Genomic DNA, 26548 nt, shown 5'->3' with positions numbered 1-26548 from the left:
TTAATGCTCTGTCTACTGTTTCTGACATTCTTCAGAACCCAGTATATTAGTGCACTGTTTGATCAAGGAAAAGAAATCCTCTCAATTAATTATTTTGAGGAAGTATATAGTGCTTCATAAGTGGCAGTCCTGGAACAATTAATAGTATGGAAAAATGTTTATTTTTAAAATGGAAAGTTACACTTCTATTAGAAGATAACATAGCTAATAAGAGACCATTAACATAATAGCTCTATCTGAAAAGAAGAATGAACTGCTGCTTCTTAGAGTGTATCAGAAAACAGGTTTGTTGTAGCAGATTTTTTTTACTCTGGAATCTACATGGTATCTTTCATAACAGCCTGCTTGTTTTTGGTTTTACAGCTGAACTGAATGTGATTGCTCCAATTATTTCCAACTTCTTCTTGGCCTCGTATGCCTTGATTAACTTCTCTGTATTCCATGCTTCTCTTGCAAAATCTCCAGGTAGGAACTACATTTTGGGGGTGAGGGTTTAGCCTGAAATTTCCTTAAGCATAAATACAATATAAAAGGTATTATTATAAATGAGTGTTTAGGTTAATTTAGTAACTAAAGTATCTATTTGATTCTCATGATGCATCTGTGTTATAAGCTTAATACTGTGTATACCTGGGTCTTCTGAAATTTTGAAGACTGAGTGATCCAGTACCGTTTGGGAGCTACTAATTTTGTTACCTTTGCTGAGGGAACACAAGATAATTCAGAAACTCTTGAAGAAAGGTTTTTTGTTAATTCTGTATATGGTGTTAAAGAATTATCCTTCAGTCATCTTTGGATGTCTTGTTAATGTTTCTTCTTCCAGTCCATGAGAAACTGGAATTGCAGGTGGTATTGCCACATTTTTATAGTCTTTGGTGTGGGAGGCTGGTTAGCAAACAGGAGTAAACCAAAACCCAGTACCCAGTACCATCTGCAGAACAGATGTGTACCATGCCCAGCCCACTATGCGTTTGTATTGAAATAATGCCCTGAAAAGCTTATTAATTTTCTGAACAGGTAGATACCATTATTTTTCAAGAACATGTGCATAGTCTGTTTACACAACAGTTTTATGTGTAATATACTTGTTAATCTTGGTTGTGTTAGTGGGGGTGTGTATGTATGTTCCCCTGATTTTGGATAAACTTGTGACAAATAAGGGTGTAAAACAGTGACAGTCCATTATTTTGACATATTCAAGTTGTACTTGGATATATCTGTCCTTTGGCCTTTCATGTGTGAAAATTTCTGGACATGAAAATTGTAAAAATACACCACTAGAAACAGTAGTATGTGAGAGAGCAAGTCCATGAGCTAATAATCCATGTTATACTACCCTTGACAGCAGAAATCAATTGTCAGGCAAGCTCTTGCCAAAGTTTCCTGTAGCTGTATTTGATAGATACATTGACATAAACATCTTCAAACTTTCTATTTGAGATAAACTTTTAGAGGGCAAAATTAGGAACATTGACATATGCATGTAAGAAAGATATGAATTCATTCTATAAGTGTTGGAAAAATCGAAAGCATAAATGTGCCAAAGTCTGTATTTTGTACATCACTGTCAGACATTCATATGAAATATGATACAGAACTCTTTGGAAGGAGAAGAGGAATCACACATTCCTTTTCTGTGAGTGATGATTAAATTAATTTCCGCCGCCTTTTCTCTTCTGTCCCTCAATTTATATTTTGCCTAGGTTGGCGCCCTGCGTTCAAATACTACAATATGTGGATTTCGCTTCTTGGAGCTATTCTGTGCTGCATTGTGATGTTTGTTATTAATTGGTGGGCAGCACTTCTAACATATGTCATAGTCCTTGGACTCTACATTTATGTCACATACAAGAAACCAGGTGTGTATATGGGCTTCTTTTGGTTGTGATGAGGGAAAGAGATGTAGAAGAAAGGGGGGGGGGGGGGAAAAAAGTCTTTAGTGGGGCAGAGAGGAGGGAGAACTTGGAAAACTTCTGTTTGGCTGACTAGTTCAAACTTCTGTTTCAGGCTTTTTAGTTGTAATGAAACATAATTATGCCTGCATAGTCACTGTTGTTGTTCCCCCTGCTTCAAGTTATCAAGGTGCATAAACTCAGACATAAACATTTGAATGAAAGTTAGAGCAAAAGGTACACAGGAAAGAGCTTGGGTTGCAGCAACAAAGGCACTAGGAAAGCATGTTATATCTTGTAAGGAAATGAAAGAAAATGCTTTTATCAATCCAAATTGAAAAGGAATTCGAGAGGTGGTGGGTTTTTGTTCTTTATTTTCAGTAAACTGTTCCTTATAGCTATGAACAACAAATCGTATTACGCTTTCTTCCCTCTTCTAATAACACTGTATTATCATAAGTGCAAGATGGAGCAGAATGGAACCAGAAAGTGTTCCTGAGGTTGAAAATAAGGAAAACCCTACATCCTGGGCTGTGAAGATTAAGTACTTGGATAACAAATTCATTGTAGCTATCAAAGATGTATATGGGAACAAATAGAAAGGATACTGGGATCTCTCCTTTCCTTGTAAAATTAATCTTACAGAACTGTTTAATCTAGCAGTTTTTCACTGAAAGTATGTGACTTTGTTTAGGCAGTGTTTTGCAATTACTGTTTCCTTTGATGCAATATAAAATAACTGAGCGTGTCATTTTTTTCCCTGAAGTGTGGGGGTTTTGTTGTTTTGGTTTTGTTGGTTTTTTCGGGTTGGTTGGTTTTTTTTGGTTTTTTTTTTTTTTTTTGTTTTACACAGTATCACAGTTTGTTAGAGATTGGAAGGGACCTCAAAAGATCATCTAGTCCAATCCCCCTGCTGGAGCAGGAATACCTAGATAAGGTTACACAGGAATGTGTCCAGGCGGGTTTTGAATGTCTCCAGAGAAGGAGACTCCACAACCCCCCTGGGCAGCCTGTTCCAGTGTTCCGTCACCCTCACTGAGAAGTTTCTTCTCAAGTTTAAGTGGAACCTCTTGTGTTCCAGTTTGTACCCATTACCCCTTGTCCTATCATTGTTTGGCACTGAGAAGAGCCTGGCTCCATCCTCGTGACACTCCCCCTTTATATATTTATATACACTAATAAGGTCACCCCTCAGTCTCCTCTTCTCCAAACTATAGAGACCCAGCTCCCTCAGCCTTTCCTCATAAGGGAGATGCTCCACTCCCTTAATCATCTCAGTTGCCCTGTGCTGGACTTTCTCGAGCAGGTCCCCGTCCTTCTTGAACTGAGGGGCCCAGAACTGGACACAATATTCCAGATGCGGTCTCACCAGGGCAGAGTAGAGGGGAAGGAGGACCTCTCTCGACCTACTGACCACCCCCCTTCTAATACACCCCAGGATGCCATTGGCCTTCTTGGCCACAAGGGCACAGTGTTGGCTCATGGTCATCCTGCCGTCCACTAGGACCCCCAGGTCCCTCTCCCCTACATTGCTCTCTAACAGGTCGTTCCCCAACCTATACTGGAACCTGGGGTTGTTCCTGCCCAGATGCAGGTCTCTACACTTTCCCTTGTTATATTTCATCAAGTTACTCCCTGCCCAACTCTCCAGCCTGTCCAGGTCCCACTGGATGGCAGCACAGCCTTCTGGCGTGTCAGCCACTCCTCCCAGCTTAGTGTCATCAGCAAACTTGCTGACAGTACACTCAATTCCCTCATCTAAATCATTGATGAATATATTAAATAATACTGGTCCCAATACTGACCCTTGAGGCACTCCACTAGATACAGGCCTTCAACTAGACTCCGCCCCATAGACTACAACTCTCTGGCTTCTGTTCTTCAGCCATTTTGCAGTCCATCTCACTACCTGATCATCCAGGCCACACTTCCTCAATTTAGCTATGAGGATGCTGTGGGAGACTGTGTCAAATGCTTTGCTGAAGTCAAGGTAGACCACATCCATCGCTCTGCCATCATCCATCCACGATGTTATTTCCTCATAAAAGGCTATGAGGTTGGTCAAGCACGACTTCCCCTTGGTAAAGCCATGTTGACTGCCCCTCATAACCCTCTTATCCTTGACATGCCTTAAGATGGCATCAAGGATAAGGTGTTCCATCAGTTTCCCAGGGATGGAAGTGAGGCTGACCAGTCTATAGTTACCTGGGTCCTCCTTCTTGCCCTTTTTGAAGACTGGAGTGACATTTGCTTTCCTCCAGTCCTCAGGCACCTCTCCCGTTTCCCAAGACTTAGTAAAGATGATGGAGAATGGTCTAGCAATGACTTCCGCCAGTTCCCTCAGCACCCGCGGGTGCATCCCATCTGGACCCATGGATTTATGGATGTCCAGATTGCTCAACTGGTCTCTTACCCATTCCTCATGGACTAAGGCAAACTGCTCCAGTGACCTGACTTCATCTGAGGTCTCAGGAGTACAGGGCTCTTCAGGACTGCCTCCGGCAGAGTAGACAGAGACAAAGAAGGCATTCAATAACTCTGCCATCTCTGTATCTTCTGTCACCGGGGCACCCATCCTATTCACCAGTGGGCCTACCTTGCCTCTGGTCTTAGTTTTATCAGCCATGATAAATGGTTTGGTTTTTTTTTTTTTTTTGGGGGGGTGCGTGTTGGGGTTTTTTTGTTTGATTGGTTGGGTTTTTTTTTTTTCAAGGGGGGTTGGGGTTTTTTGTGGGGGTTGTTTCTTTGTCGGTTTTTTGACTGTGAAGTTGACGCAGTCTTTGAAATGCTGCAGGAGGGAAACCTCAGTTCTTTCTTCATATAATTGTAAAATAGCAAACTCTAACTTGTTTGCTAAAATTTCTACAGGAAAGTTATCTTTAAAGAGAATTTTCTACTTAGCTGTAGGGTTTGTTGACTAAAGTTGTGTAGAATGTACCACGATATAGCTTAATTATTCTGTGGCTTTAGTTGTTATTTGACAGATTTTGTGATCATACTGTTTTACAATGAACAGTTTTAAGTTACTGGAACTTCAAATCTTCCAACAGATGTGAACTGGGGATCCTCAACCCAAGCTTTGACTTACTTGAATGCACTACAGCATTCTATTCGGCTCTCAGGAGTAGAAGATCATGTGAAAAACTTTAGGTAACAGTTAATATTAGAGACATATGAAATGTATTCAGTGGGGTACTGTCACATTGTTTGCTGTCATGGCTTCCATTATATGCCTCTTCATATCCAGTGGGTTATAACGACTTTAAATTTCATCACCATGGACATCTGCTGGACATATTTACATTAGTAGTTTATTTCTGATGAAGGATGCCCATCAGAAGCAAGTCTATGTGTGACGCATGCTTATTGTTAGATGCCTTATGCTTCATATCATGAACCATGAACCACATTCTTCTTTGATGAATTGCAAGATACGCTCCAAACTCCTAATGAGCATACTGTCTACATGCTTGGTATAAACCCAATCTAACCTAAAATTCCCAAAATGTGTATGCTGTGTGTATTGCCCTCAACACCAGCTATTTCACGTTAGGCATATTCTCTCATGGCACTCCAGTAAGGGTAAACAGGCTATGCAAGTGTTTTTCACAGAACTGGAGAACTGATTTGTTGTCTTGCCGGCTTGGGCACTCAGGAAGGTCCTACTGAAGGAGGCAGTTTTCAATCCTGTAGTATTTACCACTACTTTTCTGGAATAAGCTATTGTAGAAGAAAGATGCTTCCAAAAAAATTAACAAAAAGTATTGACTTAAACTAATTCCTCTAATTAAATAGAATCACAGACTGAATGTGACCTTACCATGTGGTCTTGTCCAGTCTCTGACTGGACACACCATAGATCTAGCTGGAAAGTTAGATCCGACTTTAATCAATCTTCACTTAATTTAATACAGTATTGTGAAAGTAGATGAAGTTGCTGCCTGTCCAGTGACAGTTATGTTCATATGGCTTATATTTAGAAGAAACTTCATTCTGTTAATAAAAAACCTCACAACTCCAGACAAAATGAATTGCAACATTTTATTTTTCCTTCTCTATTCACAATTCTAGACCTCAGTGCTTAATTATGACAGGTGCTCCAAGTGCACGTCCGGCGTTGCTTCACCTTGTGCATGCTTTCACCAAGAATGTGGGTTTGATGATCTGTGGCCATGTACATATGGTAAGTCTATTCTGTCTGTACTTTAAAGTTACTTACGGTTTTGTGTCTTGTGTTTTGTTTTGGTTTTTTCTGTTTGTTTTTTTTTTTTTTTTTCTAACCTGCTTGTGGTTTTTGTTTGTGTGGGGGTTTTGGTGATTTTTTTTTGTGTGTGTGTGTGTGTGTTTTGTTTTGGTTTTCTGTTTGTTTGTTTGGGTTGTTTTTTTGTTGTGTGGGGTTTTTTTGTTCTTTTTTTTGTTGGTTGCTTTTTTAGAAGAAAGTGTCTTAGATATAGAGAAGTGCAAAACCAGAGATACTCTGGTAGGATCCACTCATGTAGGGGTTATCACTATTCCAGTTAGGCATACCACAGGGGAAACTTTGCAAAATTAGTACCTTTGGTCATTTGATGCTTAAATGCTTAGGAAGCTTTGTAGTAGGAGTAAAGTGAATGTTAGATTACAGCCTGGGTCTCTTTCTGTCCTTGTGTAATACAGTCTCATGTTCTCTCTCATTCTTTGGACAGAGCAGTTGGTCAAAATGATGTGCAGTATACTGCTAGATTTCCTCTCAGTGTTACCATTTCAAGGAAATTGATAATCTCTGTAGGTTTCTTAAAAATCCAGGGCTAAAATAAACTTTGTTGGGCAGGAAATTCAACTAGCTCAGCCAACAGATTAGCTCTCAACGTTTCATGTAGATTTTTATTCCTTCATTACCAGATTCATTTCATTGGCAGGTGAAACAGTAATGCCAACAGGTATTTCTTTTCCTGTTACCTTTCTGCCCAGCCTCTAGTATTTAACTGACTTTCCCTGTTCTGTGTCAGGATTTGAGGTGCGGGGTTTTGAGGCTTAAGGTTTGTGAGGGCTGTTGTGCAAGGACATAATTTTAGCAGTTCTTATCTTCTACAGCAGCCTGTAGAGGTTTTGGGGTGGGGAGAAGGAAGCAAGCTTCAAATAAATGCTCTTCAGTGTTGCACTTGTCATGAGTTGTCTGAACCGTGATACAGGGTCATAACATGATCTATACCAAATTTTCAGTTAGTTACAGAAGGGCTGTTGGATTTCTGATAAATAATGGTAAATACACTAGCATATTTGGAATGTGTAGTTTAGCTTTATATCTTAAGACCTAACTTCTGTCACATCACTAAGAACATTTAAGCAAGCCTAACTTTAAATGCAAAGATTGGTTACTCTTAAATACATCTAAATTTAACCACACTTGTTAAATCTGACTTGTTTATGATCCAATGAACAGATAAGACCAAATCAAGTTAATGCAATATACAGAACATACATTTTGTGAGGCAAATACGGGCCAGTTTTGTCTTCAGAAAAATCAATTATTTTTAATTCCTTACTATACAAACTTAAAATTTCAGTGAGTGTGAAGGCCAGAAACTGGGTAATACTAGAGAGGTAGGCTACCATAGATGGAATTACTGGCTTTCGAAAGAATAAGGTAGCATCACCCTTCTTGTAGGAAAGAAGTTTAAGATTTTTTGGGAGGATATGCTATCTCTGTTTAAAATTGCTTTCCTACACAAAGGGTGACACTATCTCATTCTTCATGAACTCTAACCGTTTGGTCCACATCCCACTTCTGTTGGGGATACCAGAACTACTGTACACAGTATTCCAGGTGGGGTCTTACGAGAACCAAGCAGAGGGGAGAATCACCTCCCTTGACCTGCTGGCCATGCTCCTTTGGATGCAGCCCAGCATAGAGTTGGCTTTCTGGACTGCAAGCACACACTGCTGGGCCATGTTGAGCTTCTTATCAACCAGTGCCCCAAAGTCTTTCTCCTCAGGGCTGCTGAGCATTTGGTCAAAGTCTGTATCCTCTTGTAAACTGTATCTTACTGCAAAAACTGGGCTACCGTGTTCTTGATTATACCTCATTCTGGATTTTGATGTATAGGAGGAGCACAATGATTGATCCTGATGGAAGTAATAAAAAGAAAGTAACTTAATGAGGAGATCACTTTGGCTGCAACATAAAACTGCAGAAGTGACACTACTGTGACAAAGGCTTTCTGATTAGGATTATTTACACACAGAGGCATGCTTGTACAGTTTAAAACAAATATTCCCTTAAAGCGTAATATTTAGTCATCCTATATCTGTGTATATTTCATTACCAACCCCTTTGTTTTTAAAACTCTGTTAATGCTGTGGAGGACTGCCCTGGTTTCCACTGGCATACAGTTAATTTTCTTCTAGTAGCTGGTACAATGCTGTGTTTCAGCTTTAGTCAGAGAACAATGCTGATAAAACACCACTGTTTTAATTGTTGCTGAGCAGTGCTTACCCTGATCAAGGACTTTTCAGCCTTTTATCTCAACTTGTGGGATTTACATTCTTTCAGTTCTCCTCCCCATGCTGCATGGGGAGGGTGGGAAGAAGGAGAAGGGTGTGAGTGAACAACAAGCTTGTGCCACCTGCTAAGGAAGTGGGCTGTGTCCTGCAGGAACAAGATTGGAAAAGTTTCAGCAACCCTCCTCCTAAAAATGAGAATCTGGTTCACTCTGCTGCTGCTAATGCCTAATATTTTTTTGGCTTGGGATTTTTTGTTTTTTTGTTTTTTGTTGGTTTATGGTTGGTGGTTTTGCCTTTTTTGGTTTTTTTTGTTGGGTTTTTTTTTTTGATAGTATGGAAACATGTTCTGAGTTTCTTCAAGCTTGAATTGGATTCTAGTGGGGTGGGGCTTTATTACTACTTGTAATTCTTGTTCTCTCTCATTTTTATTTCCTTATTTCAAAGGGTCCTCGGAGGCAAGCCATGAAAGAACTGTCAACTGACTTGGCTAAATATCAGCGATGGCTGATTAAAAACAAGATGAAGGCTTTTTATGCTCCAGTGCATGCAGAGGACTTGCGAGATGGAGGACAGTACTTAATGCAGGTACACCTCTCCTTCAATTTTTAAATTATTTCTTTTTAATGGAAGCGATGAAGATGAACATCAAAATTTGAAGTGTTTTTATACTTGGAAATATTTTCATTTTTCATAGTTACATAATAAATACATGTTGTATAATAAAAATAGTTTTTTTCTGTTTAAGAAAATAATAGAACCTTTATTTTTATTCTTCTTAGGCTGCTGGCCTGGGTAGGATGAGACCTAATACCCTTGTTGTTGGATTTAAGAAAAACTGGAGACAAAGTGACATGAGAGATGTTGAAACCTACATCAATTTATTCCAGTAAGTAGAGAATGTGGAGCTGTAGCTCTTACGTTCCAGTTCAGTATGTTCAGTAATCAGGTGATCTCAGTTGCATGCAATCTCGTGTAGACTCAGATTTTCCATATTGCTGATGTAGCAGTCTTCAATACCTTGTTGTCTTCTGATACGGAAATTAATAAGTTTTTATGATCCAAAAAGATTCTATATAATAACTCCTTCTGTGTCTAGAAAGTGTTGCAGGAGTGGTCTGAGGTTAAAGAGTCTGCAGAGATGAACCTAGTATCTTATGTGCCACTCTGTAAAGCATGTTTTCTACTTAAAGCAGGGTTTTTCCTACACTACTTCTGTACAAATTAAGTGTAGTGGAAAATAAATCAATTCTTATGTTGAAGCTCTATCTTTAATAAACCTTGCTGTCACATACAAGAAATATTTTACTTACAGGATACACAGCACTGACTTACAAAATAATAGCCAAAAGGGAGATGGGGAAAGAAATCCTAGTGTAATTTGACAGTACTGAAAGGCAGACCAGTTCTGGCTGAAAAATTTATTAAAGAATAATTTGTACTACAAATACTTAAGAAAACCAAAGCTTGCTTCTTGTGCTTATACAGAAGTTTTTTTGTTTTCCTTAAATGCTGCTTAACCTGCTTCATTTGTGTTTTACAATTTTCATTTACTGTGCATTTAGAAGAAACAGGATGGAGGGATTATGGGGAGAGATTAGGAAAGAAAAGCAAATAATTCCTTAAATTCATTAAGAGAAAAGAATCATACCAGTTCCTTGAGAGGAGCCAGAGCATCAAATGCAGTGAAAAATAAGGAAACATGTTGGTTAGTTCTTGGTTTTTATTTTTTCTTATTTTATTTTGGAATGGCTTGTGCTGGAAGATAGGTCAAGGCCAACAAGTCATGTGATTCTTCACATCCCAAAAGAGAAACCTCAGGAGGTAATAACTGTAGGTCAACCATGTTTCTGGAGAATCTCTGGAAAATTGAAAGTTTCTAAAGCACACAGTAGACATCTAAACACATCTAATCTGTACAGATTTAACAAATTAAGTAATTTAAAATGTTCACTAATGGGCAGAACATTTTCTTACTAAATCAACCTCAATTTTTCTTCCATAATAGAATATATTGACACTTTGAACATTTCTAATCAAGTCTTACTACTTCTAAAGAGAAGTGTTTAATGAGTGAAATCTTGAGAAATTTCTGTCTGGAAATGACATGGGAGGAAGTTCTCTGATTTATTGTTTGTAATAAGGTATTTATATGTAAAGAACTGATGATTGATAACTTACAGACTGTATGATATGGTTAAGTTCATGTTTTTCTGTTGTGTTTCTTGAGGGGTTTTTTGTTCTTAATTTTACTCTGTTTTCACTCAGTGATTTACTCAGGCTTTTTGCTTGTTTATAAGGTAATGAAGTTTTCCTTTATTTTTTTTTTTTTTAAAGGGGCAAATTCCTTTCCCATCAGATATAATGAGAATAGGCACGTTATAGCTAATTTGATTCTATATTGCAACTTCATAAGTGAGTTTAATACCCAAATGTTTTGGAAACTTGTGCTAAAGTTGTAGTTCTCAGATCGATGAGATCTAGTCAAAATATGTTGTTTTTTTTTTTTTTTTATGGAGAGAGACAAAAGTTTAGATTTCTCAGTGTATCTGGTCATCCTTCATGAAGAACTTGACTGTCCTGTTTGTGTTGCTTTTATTGAATTGCTGTTTACAGGGGAGAGATGGAAAGGGAATGTTGCTTTTCAGGATATGGAGTTCAGTTCACTAATGCAGTTGATAGTCTGGAATTTAAACTGAAATTGTAACACACATTTATGATTTGGGAGTTTAAATGGCAGTATTTAATCACTGGAGTTTGTTCAAAGAGGGTGCGTAAAGTAGCTTTTTGTAAAAGAAAAAGCTGAAAACACTTTATTTTTGTTCCTTGTTCAGTGATGCCTTTGACATTCAGTATGGGGTAGTTGTCATCCGCCTAAAGGAGGGCCTGGACATTTCTCACCTTCAAGGCCAAGGTAAGATTTATTTTGTTTCCTCTGCTTCTAATTCCCTTTTAATACAGCTTTCTGAAAATACTAAATGAAAATAAATTAAAAAAAAAAAAAAAAACAAAACCCAAAACAAAAGCAAAAATAGAACACCACAACAAAATGAACACAGAAACAAATCCCTGCTCAAAAAAAAAAAATCCCACCAAAAAACCCCACCCAAAACAAAAAACCACCACACAACAAACTTAAAACAACAGTCATCTTTACACAGTAAAAATCATCGAAAGTAGCAAATTAGAAATGTAAAAGGCATGTAAAACTGCCCATGTACAGTGACAGAACTTTGTTTTCTATGTGTTTTGACTTTCTGTATTCATAAGCTGCATATAGTTTCTTCCCAAAGATTTACTATTTTACTGAAACAAATTGATATCAAGTATTTTGACCTAAGTCTAACAATGATGAAAATCACAAATGTTGCATGATCCAAGAGTGCTATGGGTCTGGTGTGGGTTGCCAACCCCTACATGCACTAAGGTAGAAACCTCAGCAGTAGTCCATCTCAAGTTTGGAAAGGCTTTGTTTTCCATATAGAAGCCTTGGTTATGTTTCATAGTAGTGATCTTAAGCCAAATGATACAATTTTAGTTAAATTTCAAGCAGAATAATGGAGAAAGCCTGTGACCTTCGGCAGCAACTGTCTGCTGAGTTGATAGTGTCTAATTTGTTTGTAGCTTGCTCCCTACAGCACTGCACAATGAAGAACACTTGTGACACAAGCTCTGTAGGGGGGCATCCTCTTGAAAGAGGGGAGTTGTTCCTTCATTGGAAACACACAAACGTCTTAGGATTTGGAGAGAAGCAAAGAGCCTGTCACTCTGTGCAGTAGGGCACAGGAGTATGAGAAAATGGCAAGGAGTGTAGTGTGAAAACAACAGTGCTGAGAACACTGAGGAATAAAACACCAAGATGTCAGAAGCTTCTGAACATCCCCTGGGGACTGTGAGTTTGCTTTAAATGTGACAGCTACCAAGTAGCTCCACTGAAGCCAGACCTGGAAAAAAATCTTGGCTGTGTGAACATACTTGGTCTGGGCCTTGTCTGAGGTTCATCTTCCTCTTGGAGTTAGAGTAGAAGTGGAAAATATTTCTGCAAGTAATTTTGTTTTCCTCCTGATTGTATTTTTCAGTATTAGCTAGCTCTGGTTTATGTTCAGCCTGTGGTAATGCAATCAATAGCAAAAATCTGGGAAGAAAGTAGCAGGAAATTACAGCTTTGCTCCGAGGAGGAGTCTCTTTGTACTCTGAAGCAGTTCACACAAGACTTTCTGGTGGTTTTCTACCTTTTTTAAAAATTTTCTTTCCCTTTCTTTGCCATGGCATAAGAATTGCAGTAGAGTTTAACCCACTGTGAAGTATCTCCATATTGTCTCATACCTGTAATGATACCATTTGGACAATTAAATTGTTTAAAATGTGTTTCTGTGCTTTCTCAAAGAAGAATTGCTGTCATCCCAAGAAAAATCTCCATGTACCAAGGATGTCATAGTAAAAGTGGATTATAGCAAGAAAGCGGAGACAGACACTTCTGTAGCTTTTGCTCCATCATTTAGTGAAAGAACTTCCACTTCACGTACAGGTAACTTGCTAGTTAGCAATGAATTTTCAATTCTCGCTGTTTCTCTCTTTCATTCTGTCTTCAGGTTCTCTATCCCCTCACCAAGGAATTATTTAAGGCAGCTTTCTGTGTGGAATAGAAGTGTCATGCTTTTCTAGCTGTTGATATGATACGGTTTAGTGGGGAGTGTCCCTGCTCATGGCAGGGGGGTTGGAACTAGATGATCTTAAGGTCCTTTCCAACCCTAACTATTCTATGATTCTGTGATATCTAAGCACTAAAATTCTTTGGTTTAGAGCTTCTAGTATGTAGAATACATCTACATCTTGTCCCTTAAATAAAACAGGGAGTAGACAATGACATGCAGTAGATTTTTTTTTGTTAATGAGTTAGTCAGGCATTAAAAATTGCTTGAGAATCATGCTATGCATCTGTACATTCAAGTGTGATTTGAAGACTGCTAAATTACTCTAGCTAATAGGCTAGAGTATTATATCCATGTTAGCTGACACATATAATTCACGATATTTTGACATGACAATAACCAATTTTCCTCTTATTTTTAAAATAAAAGCTCGGAGTGACTTAATAGTCACTTCAGAGGAGCCAGCAAGGAAAGGTGCCATGCTTGACCTTGTGCTCACCAACAGGGAAGGGCTGGTTGGAAATGTGGTGCTCCAGGGCAGCCTTGGTTGTAGTGATCATGAGATGGTTGAGTTCGAGCAAGCTCACTGCCCTGGACTTCAAGAGAGCAGACTTTGGCCTCTTCAGGAGCCTGCTTAGGAAGGTTCCATGGGAAATAGCCCTAGAGGGCAAAGGGGCCCAAGACTGTTGGTTGATATTCAGAGAACACCTGCTACAAGCTCAGGAATGTTCTGTCCCAACTAGAAGGAAATGCAGGAGACCTCCTTGGATGGATAAGGAGCTGCTTAGGAAACTTTGAGGGGAAAAAAGAGGCTTATAAAAGGTGGAAGCAAGGACAGGCGGCCTGGGAAGAATACAGGGATGTTGTCTGGGAAGCTAGGGACCAGGTTAGGAAAGCTAAGGCCCAGTTAGAATTAAACTTGGCTAGGGATGTGAAAGAGAACAGGAAGGGATTCTGTAGGTACGTAGCAAATAAAAGACAGACTAGGGACACCGTGGGCCCTCTCCGGAAGCTATCAGAACTGGCTACCCTGGATTTGGAGAAGGCTGAGGTTCTTAATGACTTCTTTGCCTCAGTCTTCACTGGCAAATGCTCTGACCACACCAGCCAAGTCTTGGAAGGCAGACGCAGGGACTGTGAGAATGAAGACCTTAGGCACACTGTAGGAGAGGATCTGATTAGAGACCATCTTAAAAACCTAAACCTACACAAGTCCATAGGACCTGATGAAATCCATCTGCGGGTCCTGAAGGAGCTGGCGAATGAAGTTGCTAAGCCACTGGCCATCATATTTGAAAAATCATGGCAGTCCGGTGAAGTTCCCAACGACTGGAAAAAGAGAAATATAACCCCCATTTTCAAGAAGGGGAAAATGGATGACCCAGGCAACTACAGACCAGTCAGTCTCACCTCTGTGCCTGGCAAACTCTTGGAGCAGATTCTCCTGGAAGGCATACTAAGGCACATGAAAAACAAGGAGGTGTTTGGTGAGAGCCAGCATGGCTTCACTAAGGGGAAATCCTGCCTGACCAATTTGGTGGCCTTCTATGATGGGGCTACGGAACTGATGGACAGGGGTAGAGCAGCTGACGTCATCTACTTGGACTTGTGCAGAGCGTTCAACACTGTCCCGCATGACATCCTTGTCTCTAAATTGGGAGACATCAATTTGATGGGTGGACCACTCTGGATAAAGAACTGGCTGGATGGCTGCATGCAAAGAGTTATGGTCAATGGCTCCATGTCCAGCTGGAGACGAATAATGAGTGGTGTCCCTCAGGGATCGGTGTTGGGACCAGTCTTGTTCAACACCTTTGTCAGTGACACGGACAGTGGGATTGAGTGCACCCTTAGCAAGTTTGCCATTGACACCAAGCTGTGTGGTTCCGTTGATACACCTGAGGGAAGGAATGCCATCCAGATGGACCTTGACATGGTTGGAGGTGGGCTGATGCCAACCTTACGAAGTTCAACCGTGTCAAGTGCAAGGTCCTACACCTGGGTCAGAGCAATCCCGGCCACAGCTACAGGTTGGGCAGAGAAGAGATTCAGAGCAGCCCTGCAGAGAAGGACTTGGGGGTGCTGGTCAATGAGAAACTGAACATGAGCCGGCTTCAGTGTGCGCTCGCAGCCCAGAAAGGCAACTGTATCCTGGGCTGCATCAAGAGGAGCGTGACCAGCAGGTTGAAGGAGGTGATCCTGCCCCTCTACTCTGCTCTCGTGAGACCTCACTTGGAGTATTGTGTGCAGTTCTGGTGTCCTCAACGTAAAAAGGACATGGAACTGTTGGAACAAGTCCAGAGGAGGGCCACGAGGATGATCAGGGGACTAGAGCACCTCCTGTATGAAGATAGGCTGAGAAAGCTGGAACTGCTCAGCCTGGACAAGAGGCTTCCAGTATCTCAAGGGGTCTTATAAGAATGATGAGGTGGGACTCTTCATTAGGGACTGTAGTGATAGGACAAGGGGTAACAGGTTCAAACTTAAACAGGGGAAGTTTAGATTGGATATAAGGAAGAAATTCTTTACTGTAAGTGTGGTTAGGCACTGGAATGGGTTGCCCAGGGAAGTGATGAATGCTCCATCCCTGGCGGTGTACAAGGCCAGGTTGGACAAAGACTTGGGTGATACGGTTTAGTGTGAGGTGTCCCTGCCCATGGCAAGGGGATTGGAGCTAGATGATCTTAAGGTCCTTTCCAACCCTAACTATTCTATGATTCTGTGGTAATAGTTAAATGAGCAATGTGAGTACAAATAAATCTGAGGATCTGGTAGACTGTATTTGTGTTCTTTTCTTTGTATGAAAATCCATTTCATTCTACATCTTTATTTTCTGTTTTTTATATACACTAGTAGTGCTTTCATTAACATCAAAATTAACATTTTTATTTTGTATCTTTAAAAATCTTTCAGAGGAGGACGAGGATGGAAAGACTCCAGCACAACCTCTATTGAAAAAAGGCAGGCATTTTCCACCTTTTTTGTGTTAAATCATTCTTTTGCATTATTAATTTCAGTTTTCCTTTTGTATTCTTTTCTACATACACACACACACACATATATATATATAAAAAAATAAATACATGTATATATACCTAAATGAAAGAGAGGGAAATATCAACCTTGAAATATTGTTTCTTCTTCTGCTTTGGAACGTGCTTCGTCTTTAGGGATTTGGCCAGAAAAATGCAACTTTGTGGAAATTCCCAGCTGAAGTTGCTACTTACTGAGAAAGGATTGTGCATATATCTAAGATTTTAAACTTTTGTTATTAAGTAACATTTGAAATGTATTCAGGAGCTTGTTCAGCCCTCTGTCCCTTAGGTATCTATCTGAGTCCTTGATTTATGAGTACTGGAAATACTACCCAATGGGATAGTGGAAGTGCGCCATCAGTATATTCAGTGGCTCTTCTAAACACAGTTGCTGCTCTGTTATTTGGAGTTCTTCAGTAGCTTTCAAATTAAAGGATAATACAGCCACTGAGTGAGATTAGCAACTGAAATAATACGAAGTATTAATTCAAATAAACAGCATTTTCAGAGCAGTTTTCACTTCATAGTTTATTCTGGACTTTTTTCAAGTTAAGCAAATATTTTTGCCTTAACTAAAATTTATCTAACTTTTTTGTTATTTTCTTCACAATTTCAACTGCTAGAAGCTGTTGTGTTTTAATAATACAAAGTGAGATTACATCTTGAAGCACAAAATGGCAGTTTGAAAGAAGTCCGAGTATGCAGTAAAGTAAATGTAATAAATCAATCACAGATGTAAATTTAAAAATTCCCAATAAAATAATGACTGAGATGAATATCAAGCTCCTGGCTCTTGTTCAAACTGAAATTTTATTTAAGAGAAAAGGGTTAGTTTTTTCCGTTAGTTTCTTAAAAAATATGTTTACCTGTATTAATCTAATTGAAAATGCCACTGTTGTCTTGTTCCTAGGAAATCCAATAACTTTGCTATGCAAAATAGTATATATCATGCTTCATGATCTTGCAGATGCAAAACAGTACTTGTTGCAAAAGACAGAATTCCAGTATGCAGAACTAGCTTTTCTTTCACCATATGATTGAAGAAAAATGAATAAGGAAGGAAGACAAGGGCTTATGACATGGTATTTACATGTAAATTAGTATCTACATGTTTTTACAAGTTTTATCATATGCAAGGGGTAGCAACAATGCATGACCTAATACTCTGAAGTAGGTATGAAAAGTTAGTTAAATTGTGCAGGCAGATGAGAGTAACTTACAGATTGTCAAATGTCTGCTAAATGACTTCAGATTTAAATCTTTTGCAAACTCGTAATTTCAGTAGCTAGTTTCCTAAATGAAGTTCAGTCTATATCCATTCAATCAAAATTTGGATTCAGGTTGGTGGGGGAAGAAAGTTATTACTTAAACTCAGTGATACCACAAAATACTCAGAAGTTGCATTTGATGAATTTCTGAGTGACTAAGCAAAACACTTAACTTCAATTTTATCATACTTTTTGCCAGATTCAAAGAGGCAGTCTTCTCCTTTAAATTTGGCTGACCAAAGACTTCTTGATGCTAGTACTCAATTCCAGAAGAAACAAGGCAAAAGCAATATTGATGTCTGGTGGCTCTTTGATGATGGAGGTAATGTGCTTTCTACTTTAAAAACAAATGGTTAAAAATTACTGAAGTTACCTTTTAATTAATTGTTAATAGATAGCTTTCAGCCAGTTCATACATAAATTACAAATTTGTACTATTAAACACAAAGCTGTGTTTTCTGAATCAGTCCCAAATTCTGGTCAAACTGCAGGTCTGACATTGTTGATTCCGTATCTTCTTACAACCAAGAAGAAGTGGAAAGACTGTAGGATCAGAGTGTTCATTGGTGGAAAAATAAACAGGATTGATCATGACAGAAGAGCGTAAGTTTACGTTTAAAAATTTAATTTGAAATGCTAATAGATCATGTTACACAGGACATGGCTTTCTGTTCCTAGTAGCCTTCTTTCAGTTGTTTGTTAGTTGAGGTGTATTCATATTCTGTTTCCTTTCTCCAAAAAAAGTTCCATTTCCCGCAGATTGTTTTGGATGAGATACCTCAAGTTAAAGTATTTGCAGCAGCATTGTCTGACACTTAATGTTTTCTTTTTCAAATATTTTCTGAATTTGTCTTTAAGGAAGAGCTCTTCTCTTAGTTTTTACAACCAAACACCCATCTGTTTAACCCTGTGAAATAATTAAAAATCTGATCATACATAAAGGCTTGTTTTCTTGATACAGGATGGCTACTTTGCTCAGCAAGTTTCGGATAGACTTCTCAGACATTATGGTTCTTGGGGATATTAATACTAAGCCAAAGAAAGAAAAGTAAGTCTCAGAAAACTCAGCTTCTTTGTTTCCTGAATGCTTGATTCGTTCATGAATTTTGATTACTTCATTCTTTCCTACGTACAGTTTTGATTAGAGTAGTTCTGTGACATGCAGTACTTCACAAAAACACAGGAAATAAACCCAACATCCAAGAACAAAGAATTTTGTATTTTTTAAATTCTCTGGCCCTTAGACTCTAATATCATATTTAGAAAAATACAGTTAATAAAAATCCAATTTGTCTGGAGCAAAAGAGAAATGCTCAGAAAAAACTTAAATGGCCTTTATCTTACTTGGAGTCATAGCTTAATGTAACAAAGCTTGGTCTTCAAATAGCTATGTGATATTTCTGATTTTCAACTTTTAAGAAACATTAAATTATAGATGGCTTTCAGAACAAATTTGTAACAGAATATGTGAGATCAAAAAATATTATTCTCCTTTCCATTCAAGTCATCTTTAGCGCATTGAAGCTGTAAAATTATCTTTTATGTGGATTTGCATATGACTGAATAATTTCATGTCATGCAAATTAGAAAATACTTGTTTACAGCTTATGTAAATAAGCTTTACATAAGCTTTATTTACATTATTTAAAATAAATTTTACTCTGCTTTTAGTCACCTTTTCTTAAGTGTATAGAATATATCAAGCAATTAGAACATGAGACTCCTCCTGCCACTCTAATGCTTTTGGGATGTCTTAGCTCCCGGGAGCCTGCTATTTTTCAGTGTGAAAAACTTAAAGGTAGCACATATTTATGCATCAAAAGTTGAGCTAGTAGAATTACATGTTGTTACTTTCATTTCGTAGAGGTGATCCACAAGTTATTTCTTCTGAGAGCATTTTTTTCTATCTCTGTGGATACATTCCCCGCAATATATCCAAAACCTTTGTAAGATGCTAGTTGGCATTAATAATAGCTGTAAGGAAAGTGGAGGAAGATGATTTAAGTTGCAATGTTATATAATAGGATATTGTCACTACTTTTCCTTTTTGTTCAGGCAAAAAATAGGAGATCACATTTGTTTTTTCCCTTTTAATGAAGGTGATGTCACTGTAAAGTCAGTAAAGACCACCAAGAGTAGAAAAAAATTATTTTTTTTTTAAGCAGTGTGTGGGGTTTCCTGGAGGAGCAGGAACGCCTCACAAAATGGGCATGTGGGGAGTGTTTAACTATACAGAAGCTAACATGTTACACATACTGATATTACAGTTTATCCTAAGACATGTTTTTTAATGTCTGTTAAACTTGCCACACTGTAATTTGCAACCCAGAACACTGGCAATACCTTGTCATCTATAAGAAAAAACCCCATTCAAATAGCATCAAAATGCAGTTACTTTGTTGGATGCAAGACATACATTTCAGTATGTATAGGTAAAAATCTTGTTTATTTTTCTCACATCTCACATGCTGGATTTATTGAAAGACAAGTTAGTTTCATAACTTGTGGCAGCTTTGTTTGCTGTTCAAGTATCTTAATGTCAGTAGAGAAAGTAAGGTAATGTAAGTTTTTCTTTCTAGTAGAAACAAATGCCCCTTCAGTCTTCATGAGGTTTTCTTCCAAAGGTTTTGCTAAAGTTCAAGTAAAGTCAAAGTAGCATCTCATATTCTAACAAGGGCAACAGGACAACAAGATGGCTGTGGTTGTTTGCATTTGAATGTGGCTCTAGGACTGTATTGCAAAGGTTAAGAAACAAAATAAAAACATCAAAGCCAAAATCCTAATGGCCCTAGCATAAAACTTGATAGCTATTTTTTTTTAGTGTGACATGTAAACTTGTCTTTCAGATTTAATTCTGAAGCTACTGCTACTCAAGTCCTCAACTTTCAGAATTACAGTAAAACTCTTACCAAAAGTTGTTTGGGTTTTTTATTTTTAAACTGGCTAAAACTTCTTATTGCATGATGAATAGTGAAAGCTCCTACAGATGTCCCTAATTGTTGAATTATGTCTGCATATATAAATAGCTGATCTGATGTTCTAACTGCAGTTGGCAATGAACAGATTTCAGTTCACTTTATTTTTACATGGTAATAAAACTTCCTTTCTGATACCCTGAAAGTCATTGCTGGCGCAGACTCATATCTGTTTTAATACGGCTGTTCAACTTAATCGTTCCAGTATTGCAGCTTTTGAAGAAATGGTAGAGCCCTTCCGACTTCATGAAGATGATAAAGAACAAGAAGTTGCAGATAAAATGAAGGAGGATGAACCATGGAGGATAACAGATAATGAACTCGAGCTTTACAAAACAAAGGTCCAGTATTTATTTCTTTTATTCTACTTCATTTGTGGATGTAAAATCAATGAGTAGAGGCATCAGAGGTACTCCTTTTCAGTTGCATCTGTAGAGGAGACTGAGGTAGCATCCTGTAACAGGATTCAGATACAGACAGGTAACTGCAAAAAGACTGGTTAAAGTTTCAGTAATCTCAAGTTCTTCAAGATGGTTTTGAATGTATTCAACGCATCTTTTTTCTTTCCTGTATGGGTTTTACAACTTCTGTGAGGATTTGCAGTAGAGAAGAAATGGGAATCTCTTAACTGCAAATTACCAAGGGGTTGGGGGAGAGGGGGAATTTTATGAGGTACAATTACTTTATGGTTAATGACCTGCTCGATGCTTTCCTGTTCATGTCTATAAACACTGCCAAAACTAATTTCAGTGAGTAACTGAAGTGATTTATTCTGTCTGCTAATAGCTTAATTGTTTCCTCAGACCACTAGCCTGCAGGCTAACTAGACCAGCTTATTTGAGAATAACAGAACTATAAGAAATGGTTACCTCAAAATTTTTGCTAGGAAGTTAGTTGACGTAAGAGCTGAACACTGCTGAGGAAGCTAACTGAGATGTTAAGATAGGGTAGGCCCACCGTGGAGATGAAGACAGGACTTCACTTCTCTAAGCTTCTGTAACTTTAAGCTTCTAGGATACAGTTAAGAGAACCTTAAAGAGAGTATATAAGGGGTTCTTGCTTACAGGAGCTATGGAAAGTGGTACCATTATTTGAGTAACTACTTTAGACTTTCATAGTACTTGGCTTATTTCCAAATTCTAAGCTTACTGCTTTCTTTTCCCCCAGCCTTGCAATCATAGGTGGTTTGGAAAAGTGGACAGGTTGCCAAACTGAGGTGGAAGTACATGCTTCCTCCAAATGACTCGTACCAGTTGATCATAACTTGTTTTCATTTTTCTTGAATAAATAAAATTTTTGTACTTTTGTATAAAAGATCTTCGTAACAAGTTTAATTTTAATTACAGACTTACCGCCAGATTAGGCTAAATGAGTTGCTACAAGAGCATTCAAGTACAGCTAACGTAATTGTCATGTAAGTAAACCATGTGTACTGTTATCCTAATTGATACAGAACTGTAATTTAAAATATATGTATGTGTAAATACAGGTTAGGAAAAAACTGGTGCCTTGACATTAAAGTACAGAAATACTCAAGGTTTCAGTGCTGGAAGTATTTGTTAGACATATGGAGCTACTATACTAATAAATGAAAAATGGCCTGTGTAGCTTTAGATGATTAACTCCACACATTTATAGCGGGGGTCAGGATTCTCACATTCTTTCCTCTCCTGCATGCCAGATACTCCTCTTTCTTTCTTGTCCTTCCATTCAGATTTTTTTTCGAGGAAATCTGTCTAGGTAAAGTTAAATTTCATCCTGCTGATGGATTTTCATGGAATTACTTTTCGTGTAAACAAGCAGAATGAAGATTGTAGGTTTCCTTAGAATCACAGAATAGTTAGGACTGGAAAGGACCTTAAGATCATCTAGTTCCAACCTCCTGCCATGTGCAGGGGCACCTCACACTAAAATGTTATTATAAATAAAATCCTCGCGATGTTTTTCTTTAGGATCATACTTTATCACTTCATGAAGTAGTATTACAAGTGAAATTTGAGATGGGCAAATAAACAGTAGGTTTTTTTTAAGAGAACTGTATGGCATGTTTTGGAAGGGCTGTGACAAAGAATGTTAGACTGCACCAACCCAGCAGTGTAAAAAAAAAAAAAAAAAAAAAACAAGAAAAACGAAAAGGCTTCTTTTTAAAATTTTGATGAGTTTTTCAAGAAAATGTCTTTAACTGAGGAGAATTCTCCATGAAGCTACCTGAATACAAAATGGTGGTAAGAGGCCGCAAGTGAGGGGTAATTAGATGTAAAGGCCTGTGGTGCTTAGGATAGGAACTCTCAACCCATTAACTGAATTCTGGGGAAGGGGAAGCAAAATAAAAACTGAAAAGGTTAGGAAATTTAATTTTGCATCTACCTCTTTGCACGGTCGTACTTTCATGTTTGCATGGCATGATTTGTACTCCACCAGGTTTTTCTGATCGTTGAATGCTTTTTTCTTTGTGAATTGTAGGAGTTTGCCAGTTGCACGCAAAGGTGCAGTTTCTAGTGCGCTGTACATGGCCTGGTTGGAAGCACTGTCTAAGGATCTGCCACCTATTCTTCTTGTTCGTGGGAATCATCAGAGTGTTCTTACCTTCTATTCCTAAGAGTTCTGCACATGGGACAGCTATGATGAAATGGTACTTCAGTGTACAGGAGAGAGTGACTTACATATGTATGATCTATAGTTTATTAACATCACAAAGGCATAAAGTGACTCTTCTTTCACTATTTCACTGACCTGAAAGCACACAAGGAAAGTCGCTGTATTTCTAAAGGTGTGACATCTTCAGTTTTATTCTGTTTTTTCTGTAATCTTGCTTAATGGCGGAGGATTCCTTGTTAGACTGAAGAACAAGACAAGCTTTTTGTTTGCTATTTGAATAGCAGCAATAAAATGTTTTATTTTTGATCAATGAAAGTATTATAGATTTATAAAAGCCTTTTAGCCTTGAGGTGCCTTCTGAAATTAACCAAATCTCATCCATACATCCTATTTTGTAAATTTATATAGAATGTCAAAAATCTGCCTTCAGCTAAGAGTTTAGATCAGACTTCCGTTAGTTTCTAGTCTCTTCCATATTACAATGAAAATGAATGCTGCTTTTCAGTCTTCCATCGAGATAATTAGTTCTTAATACTGTATGTTTTATATTGTCAGAATTTTTTTTTTGGTTTTTGTTATTATATCTGTTAAAGGTCAGAACTGGGGCAGGTCAGTTGTACTAACACAAATTTGTGATGTGATTGTCAAGACTTTGTGCTACTAAATTTTGGAAGAGTTAAAATCAGTTCCTACTAGCAGAGAGAATCCTTTTCTCAAATTTGACAATGTGTACTACTGAGATACATGGCTAACATTAGCTACTTTGGCAAAGGTGTGTCTAGAGCTTTGTAGCTCCAGTGTGAAGCCAAATTCATCTTGCTGTCTGAGGCTTTTAGTACAAATTACAAGAAAAAGACCTGTCCTGGTTCTTGGCCTGTTGTATTTTGGTGTCACTTTCAAACTTACTTTGAAACAAAACTTAAGGCTTGAATGGGGATAATATAAGCAATGTGATGCTATCTAACAGAAAACAGTAAACACTATGTGAAAACTTGCTATCCAATATAAAATGTAAAAGCTACAGTTCTCTCGCATTTTTCAACAAATGGTTAAAAGGACCACTAGTTACTAGGGGAGATGTTTTTAGGTCAATTCATTCAGTTGTCAGAAAATACATTTGTTTTTATTAAATAATACTCAGGTTTGATTGTCTAGCCATTTAGATCTCTTCCATACATCCTACTTTATACATTTTCTATGTTCAATAAAGAAACTGCCAATCTTGTATGCCCTTTCATTGCATATTTTGAAAACTTCATAATTTAGTCTCCTATGAACACCGACACAAGAAAATTCACTTAAGCAGTTGTATAAAGGTCCTATTGTAAACTATTTTTTAAATTCCTAATATATTTTGGATAGAAAGGATTACCTAAAAACATTTCAGAAGCTTTTGATATTAGCATTGGGCATGCTACTGGATCAATTCGCCAGTGGTGGAGTCACTTTCATGTAAGGATGCACAGAAAAGGTGTATTTTTATGCTAAATACAAGATAAAATTGAAATATAACTTCCTTTTGAAGGACAAAGTGTAATTGTGTGGTAAAGTAGAGCTTCAAGTTGTTGTGATTAAAGATAGAAATAATCTACACAGTGCAGTTTACAATGTTGTCAAGTTCTAGATAAACTGCAAAAAATCTTTTGTGCTGTTTCTTTCAGTTGGATTTGAGATTATTGAATTACTTCATTTATTAAAAAAAAATAATAAAAACAAATAAGTGTTTTGCTGCTAAGTGTGAGATAACTGATGCCAGCATGAACCCAGCTTGTTACGATAGACATTGTAAGACAAGACTGCAGTAAAAGTGCTGCTTCCTTCCAGGTGACGGGGTGGGGAACAAACTTAGCAATGTATCTATTACAGGTTTTACAGTGTTTTTTGGGGGAAAGGGATGTCACATTGTGAGTATGGAATCATTGCTGTGTTTCTTCTTGTTTTGTGGGTCACATTCTTTTGAACAGATGGGACAGTAAGGCATGGACTTAGTGCTGCTATCTTTAAAAAAAAAAAAAAATAAATACATGCACAGGTACACTTAGTTAAAAGATTTTTTTGCCCATTCAGGAAATCATTGCTTGTGATCTATAACACAGAAACCAAATGAAGTGTGTGTATACATGCATATATGTGTATAAAAATTATATAAAATATATCTAAATATGCATATGGGGATAGTTAAAGTAGTCTGTGAAGTAATGTAGGATGCTTTTCACATGCACTCTCAGAAATCCACTAATGCTAGGCACGGGGTCAAGCTTCAAGATTATTTGCTACACTAAAATTTCAATAGTTAATGGTATTGTTTGCAGGATGTTGGTTAGTGGCAGGTCACTCCAAACTTCTGCTTTTGATTTTGACGCCAAATTTAGGTATGTTCCAATCATTAATTACTTGAAAAACGAAATCACTTACACATGGCAATTCATACCTTCTATAGATTAGGTTTCTTTATATGGGTTTAGAAAGACAGTAGTAGCTGGAGCAAATCAATTATTTATTTGTTCACTTGTATTTAGGTTTCCTTTTACATACATTCTTTTTATATGCTTTTTCTGACATTGCATATTTAAAAATAACTGAAAATAATTTAAAGATCTGAGCATTAGTGGGTAATGGCCCACTTGGTTTGAAGAAATAAGATTTGATACTGTACTGTAACACACACAATGCTTTTCTAATGTTTAACGTGATTATTGCAGTTAATACTTTGTACCAGGGGGATGTCACTGCAATAAAAGGAAGTGAATTCAATACAACTGTTTTGTCTCACAAAGCCTTTTTTATGGGTGGAGATAAGGAATAGTGTTCTTAGTAACATATTAATACTGAAAATAGTTCCTGGTAGGTAAATATGCTTGTTGCATGCATCTGTATGTAGGTTTATTGTGGAATTTGCTTAGGACCATGCAGAACTTAAAGCCATTCAGGTGTCTGGTATGAGGAGACAAAGTGTTTTGTTCTTGGGGAGAGGGTTTGCTGCTGGTGGGCTAGGAACAGCGGTTGCTTTGCATAACAGAATTACACCTTGTCTAGCTCTCTTAAAATTTCTCATGACCTGCAATCAGTGCAGACCAATCCACAACATGTGGTATGCCTAAGCTGGAATGTTAGTATCTCAGACTTTGTACCTATGACATAAAAAATCTGTGTTGGCCTGAATACAGTGGACTGTTTTAACTCCTTCTGGAAAATTGTAGTCCACTGGGTATGAGGCAATATGTTGGGAAAATTACTTCTAAGCCTCAGATGCTTGTGAGTAAGCCACATTTGGCATTAACTCCACTAGTGTACATTCAACTAGTTGCAAAATCTATCATAATGAAACCTGGCAAGTTGTTTTCTCATATCAAATGGTAGCTGGAACCAGTGAGTAACTTTTCAACCTCATCAGTTTTGGTGTTTCCCAATGTAGCTGGGTAAAGGAGATACTTTATTTAAAAATTAGCATTTAATGAATTCAGACCTCTGTTTAATTCTTAATTTACTGAATTCCTAATTCACGAAATACTTATTAAATTTTTCATCCATTTAAATCTCACTGAAGAGTGAGATCTGGAGATCAGGGACAAGGAATGCTTGTTAAAAACTACACTGCCAACTTCTATGGCATTGGCTGTAAGCTGTTTCAGTATGTAAAGAAGCAGA

At 37.8% G+C, this 26548-nt stretch overlaps 1 protein-coding gene across 3 annotated transcripts in view; it reads left to right on the top strand.

Annotated features, from left to right (window-relative positions):
* SLC12A2 (solute carrier family 12 member 2) overlaps window positions 1-25649 on the top strand; it is a 67033-nt gene extending 41384 nt beyond the window's left edge. For 2 of the 3 annotated variants that reach the window (XM_080636670.1, XM_080636672.1), the window contains exons 13-27: window positions 364-465; window positions 1704-1859; window positions 4943-5042; window positions 5964-6075; window positions 8820-8960; window positions 9155-9261; window positions 11207-11286; window positions 12760-12900; window positions 15938-15985; window positions 17527-17649; window positions 17819-17930; window positions 18289-18375; window positions 20508-20643; window positions 21649-21716; window positions 22766-25649. In XM_080636670.1, the coding sequence (XP_080492796.1) occupies window positions 364-465; window positions 1704-1859; window positions 4943-5042; window positions 5964-6075; window positions 8820-8960; window positions 9155-9261; window positions 11207-11286; window positions 12760-12900; window positions 15938-15985; window positions 17527-17649; window positions 17819-17930; window positions 18289-18375; window positions 20508-20643; window positions 21649-21716; window positions 22766-22901 (1649 nt within the window). In that variant the 3' untranslated portion in view covers window positions 22902-25649. The remainder of the gene's footprint in view (window positions 1-363; window positions 466-1703; window positions 1860-4942; window positions 5043-5963; window positions 6076-8819; window positions 8961-9154; window positions 9262-11206; window positions 11287-12759; window positions 12901-15937; window positions 15986-17526; window positions 17650-17818; window positions 17931-18288; window positions 18376-20507; window positions 20644-21648; window positions 21717-22765) is intronic. The other variant, XM_080636671.1, reaches the window with a different exon arrangement.
* The last annotated feature ends 899 nt before the right edge of the window (window positions 25650-26548 follow it).

The sequence above is a fragment of the Psittacula echo genome (genome assembly GCF_963264785.1).
Source record: "Psittacula echo genome assembly, chromosome: Z".
Taxonomy (NCBI): Eukaryota; Metazoa; Chordata; class Aves; order Psittaciformes; family Psittacidae; genus Psittacula; species Psittacula echo.
The sequence above is the reverse complement of the archived record's forward strand: the minus strand, read 5'-3'. Positions and strand labels throughout refer to the sequence as shown.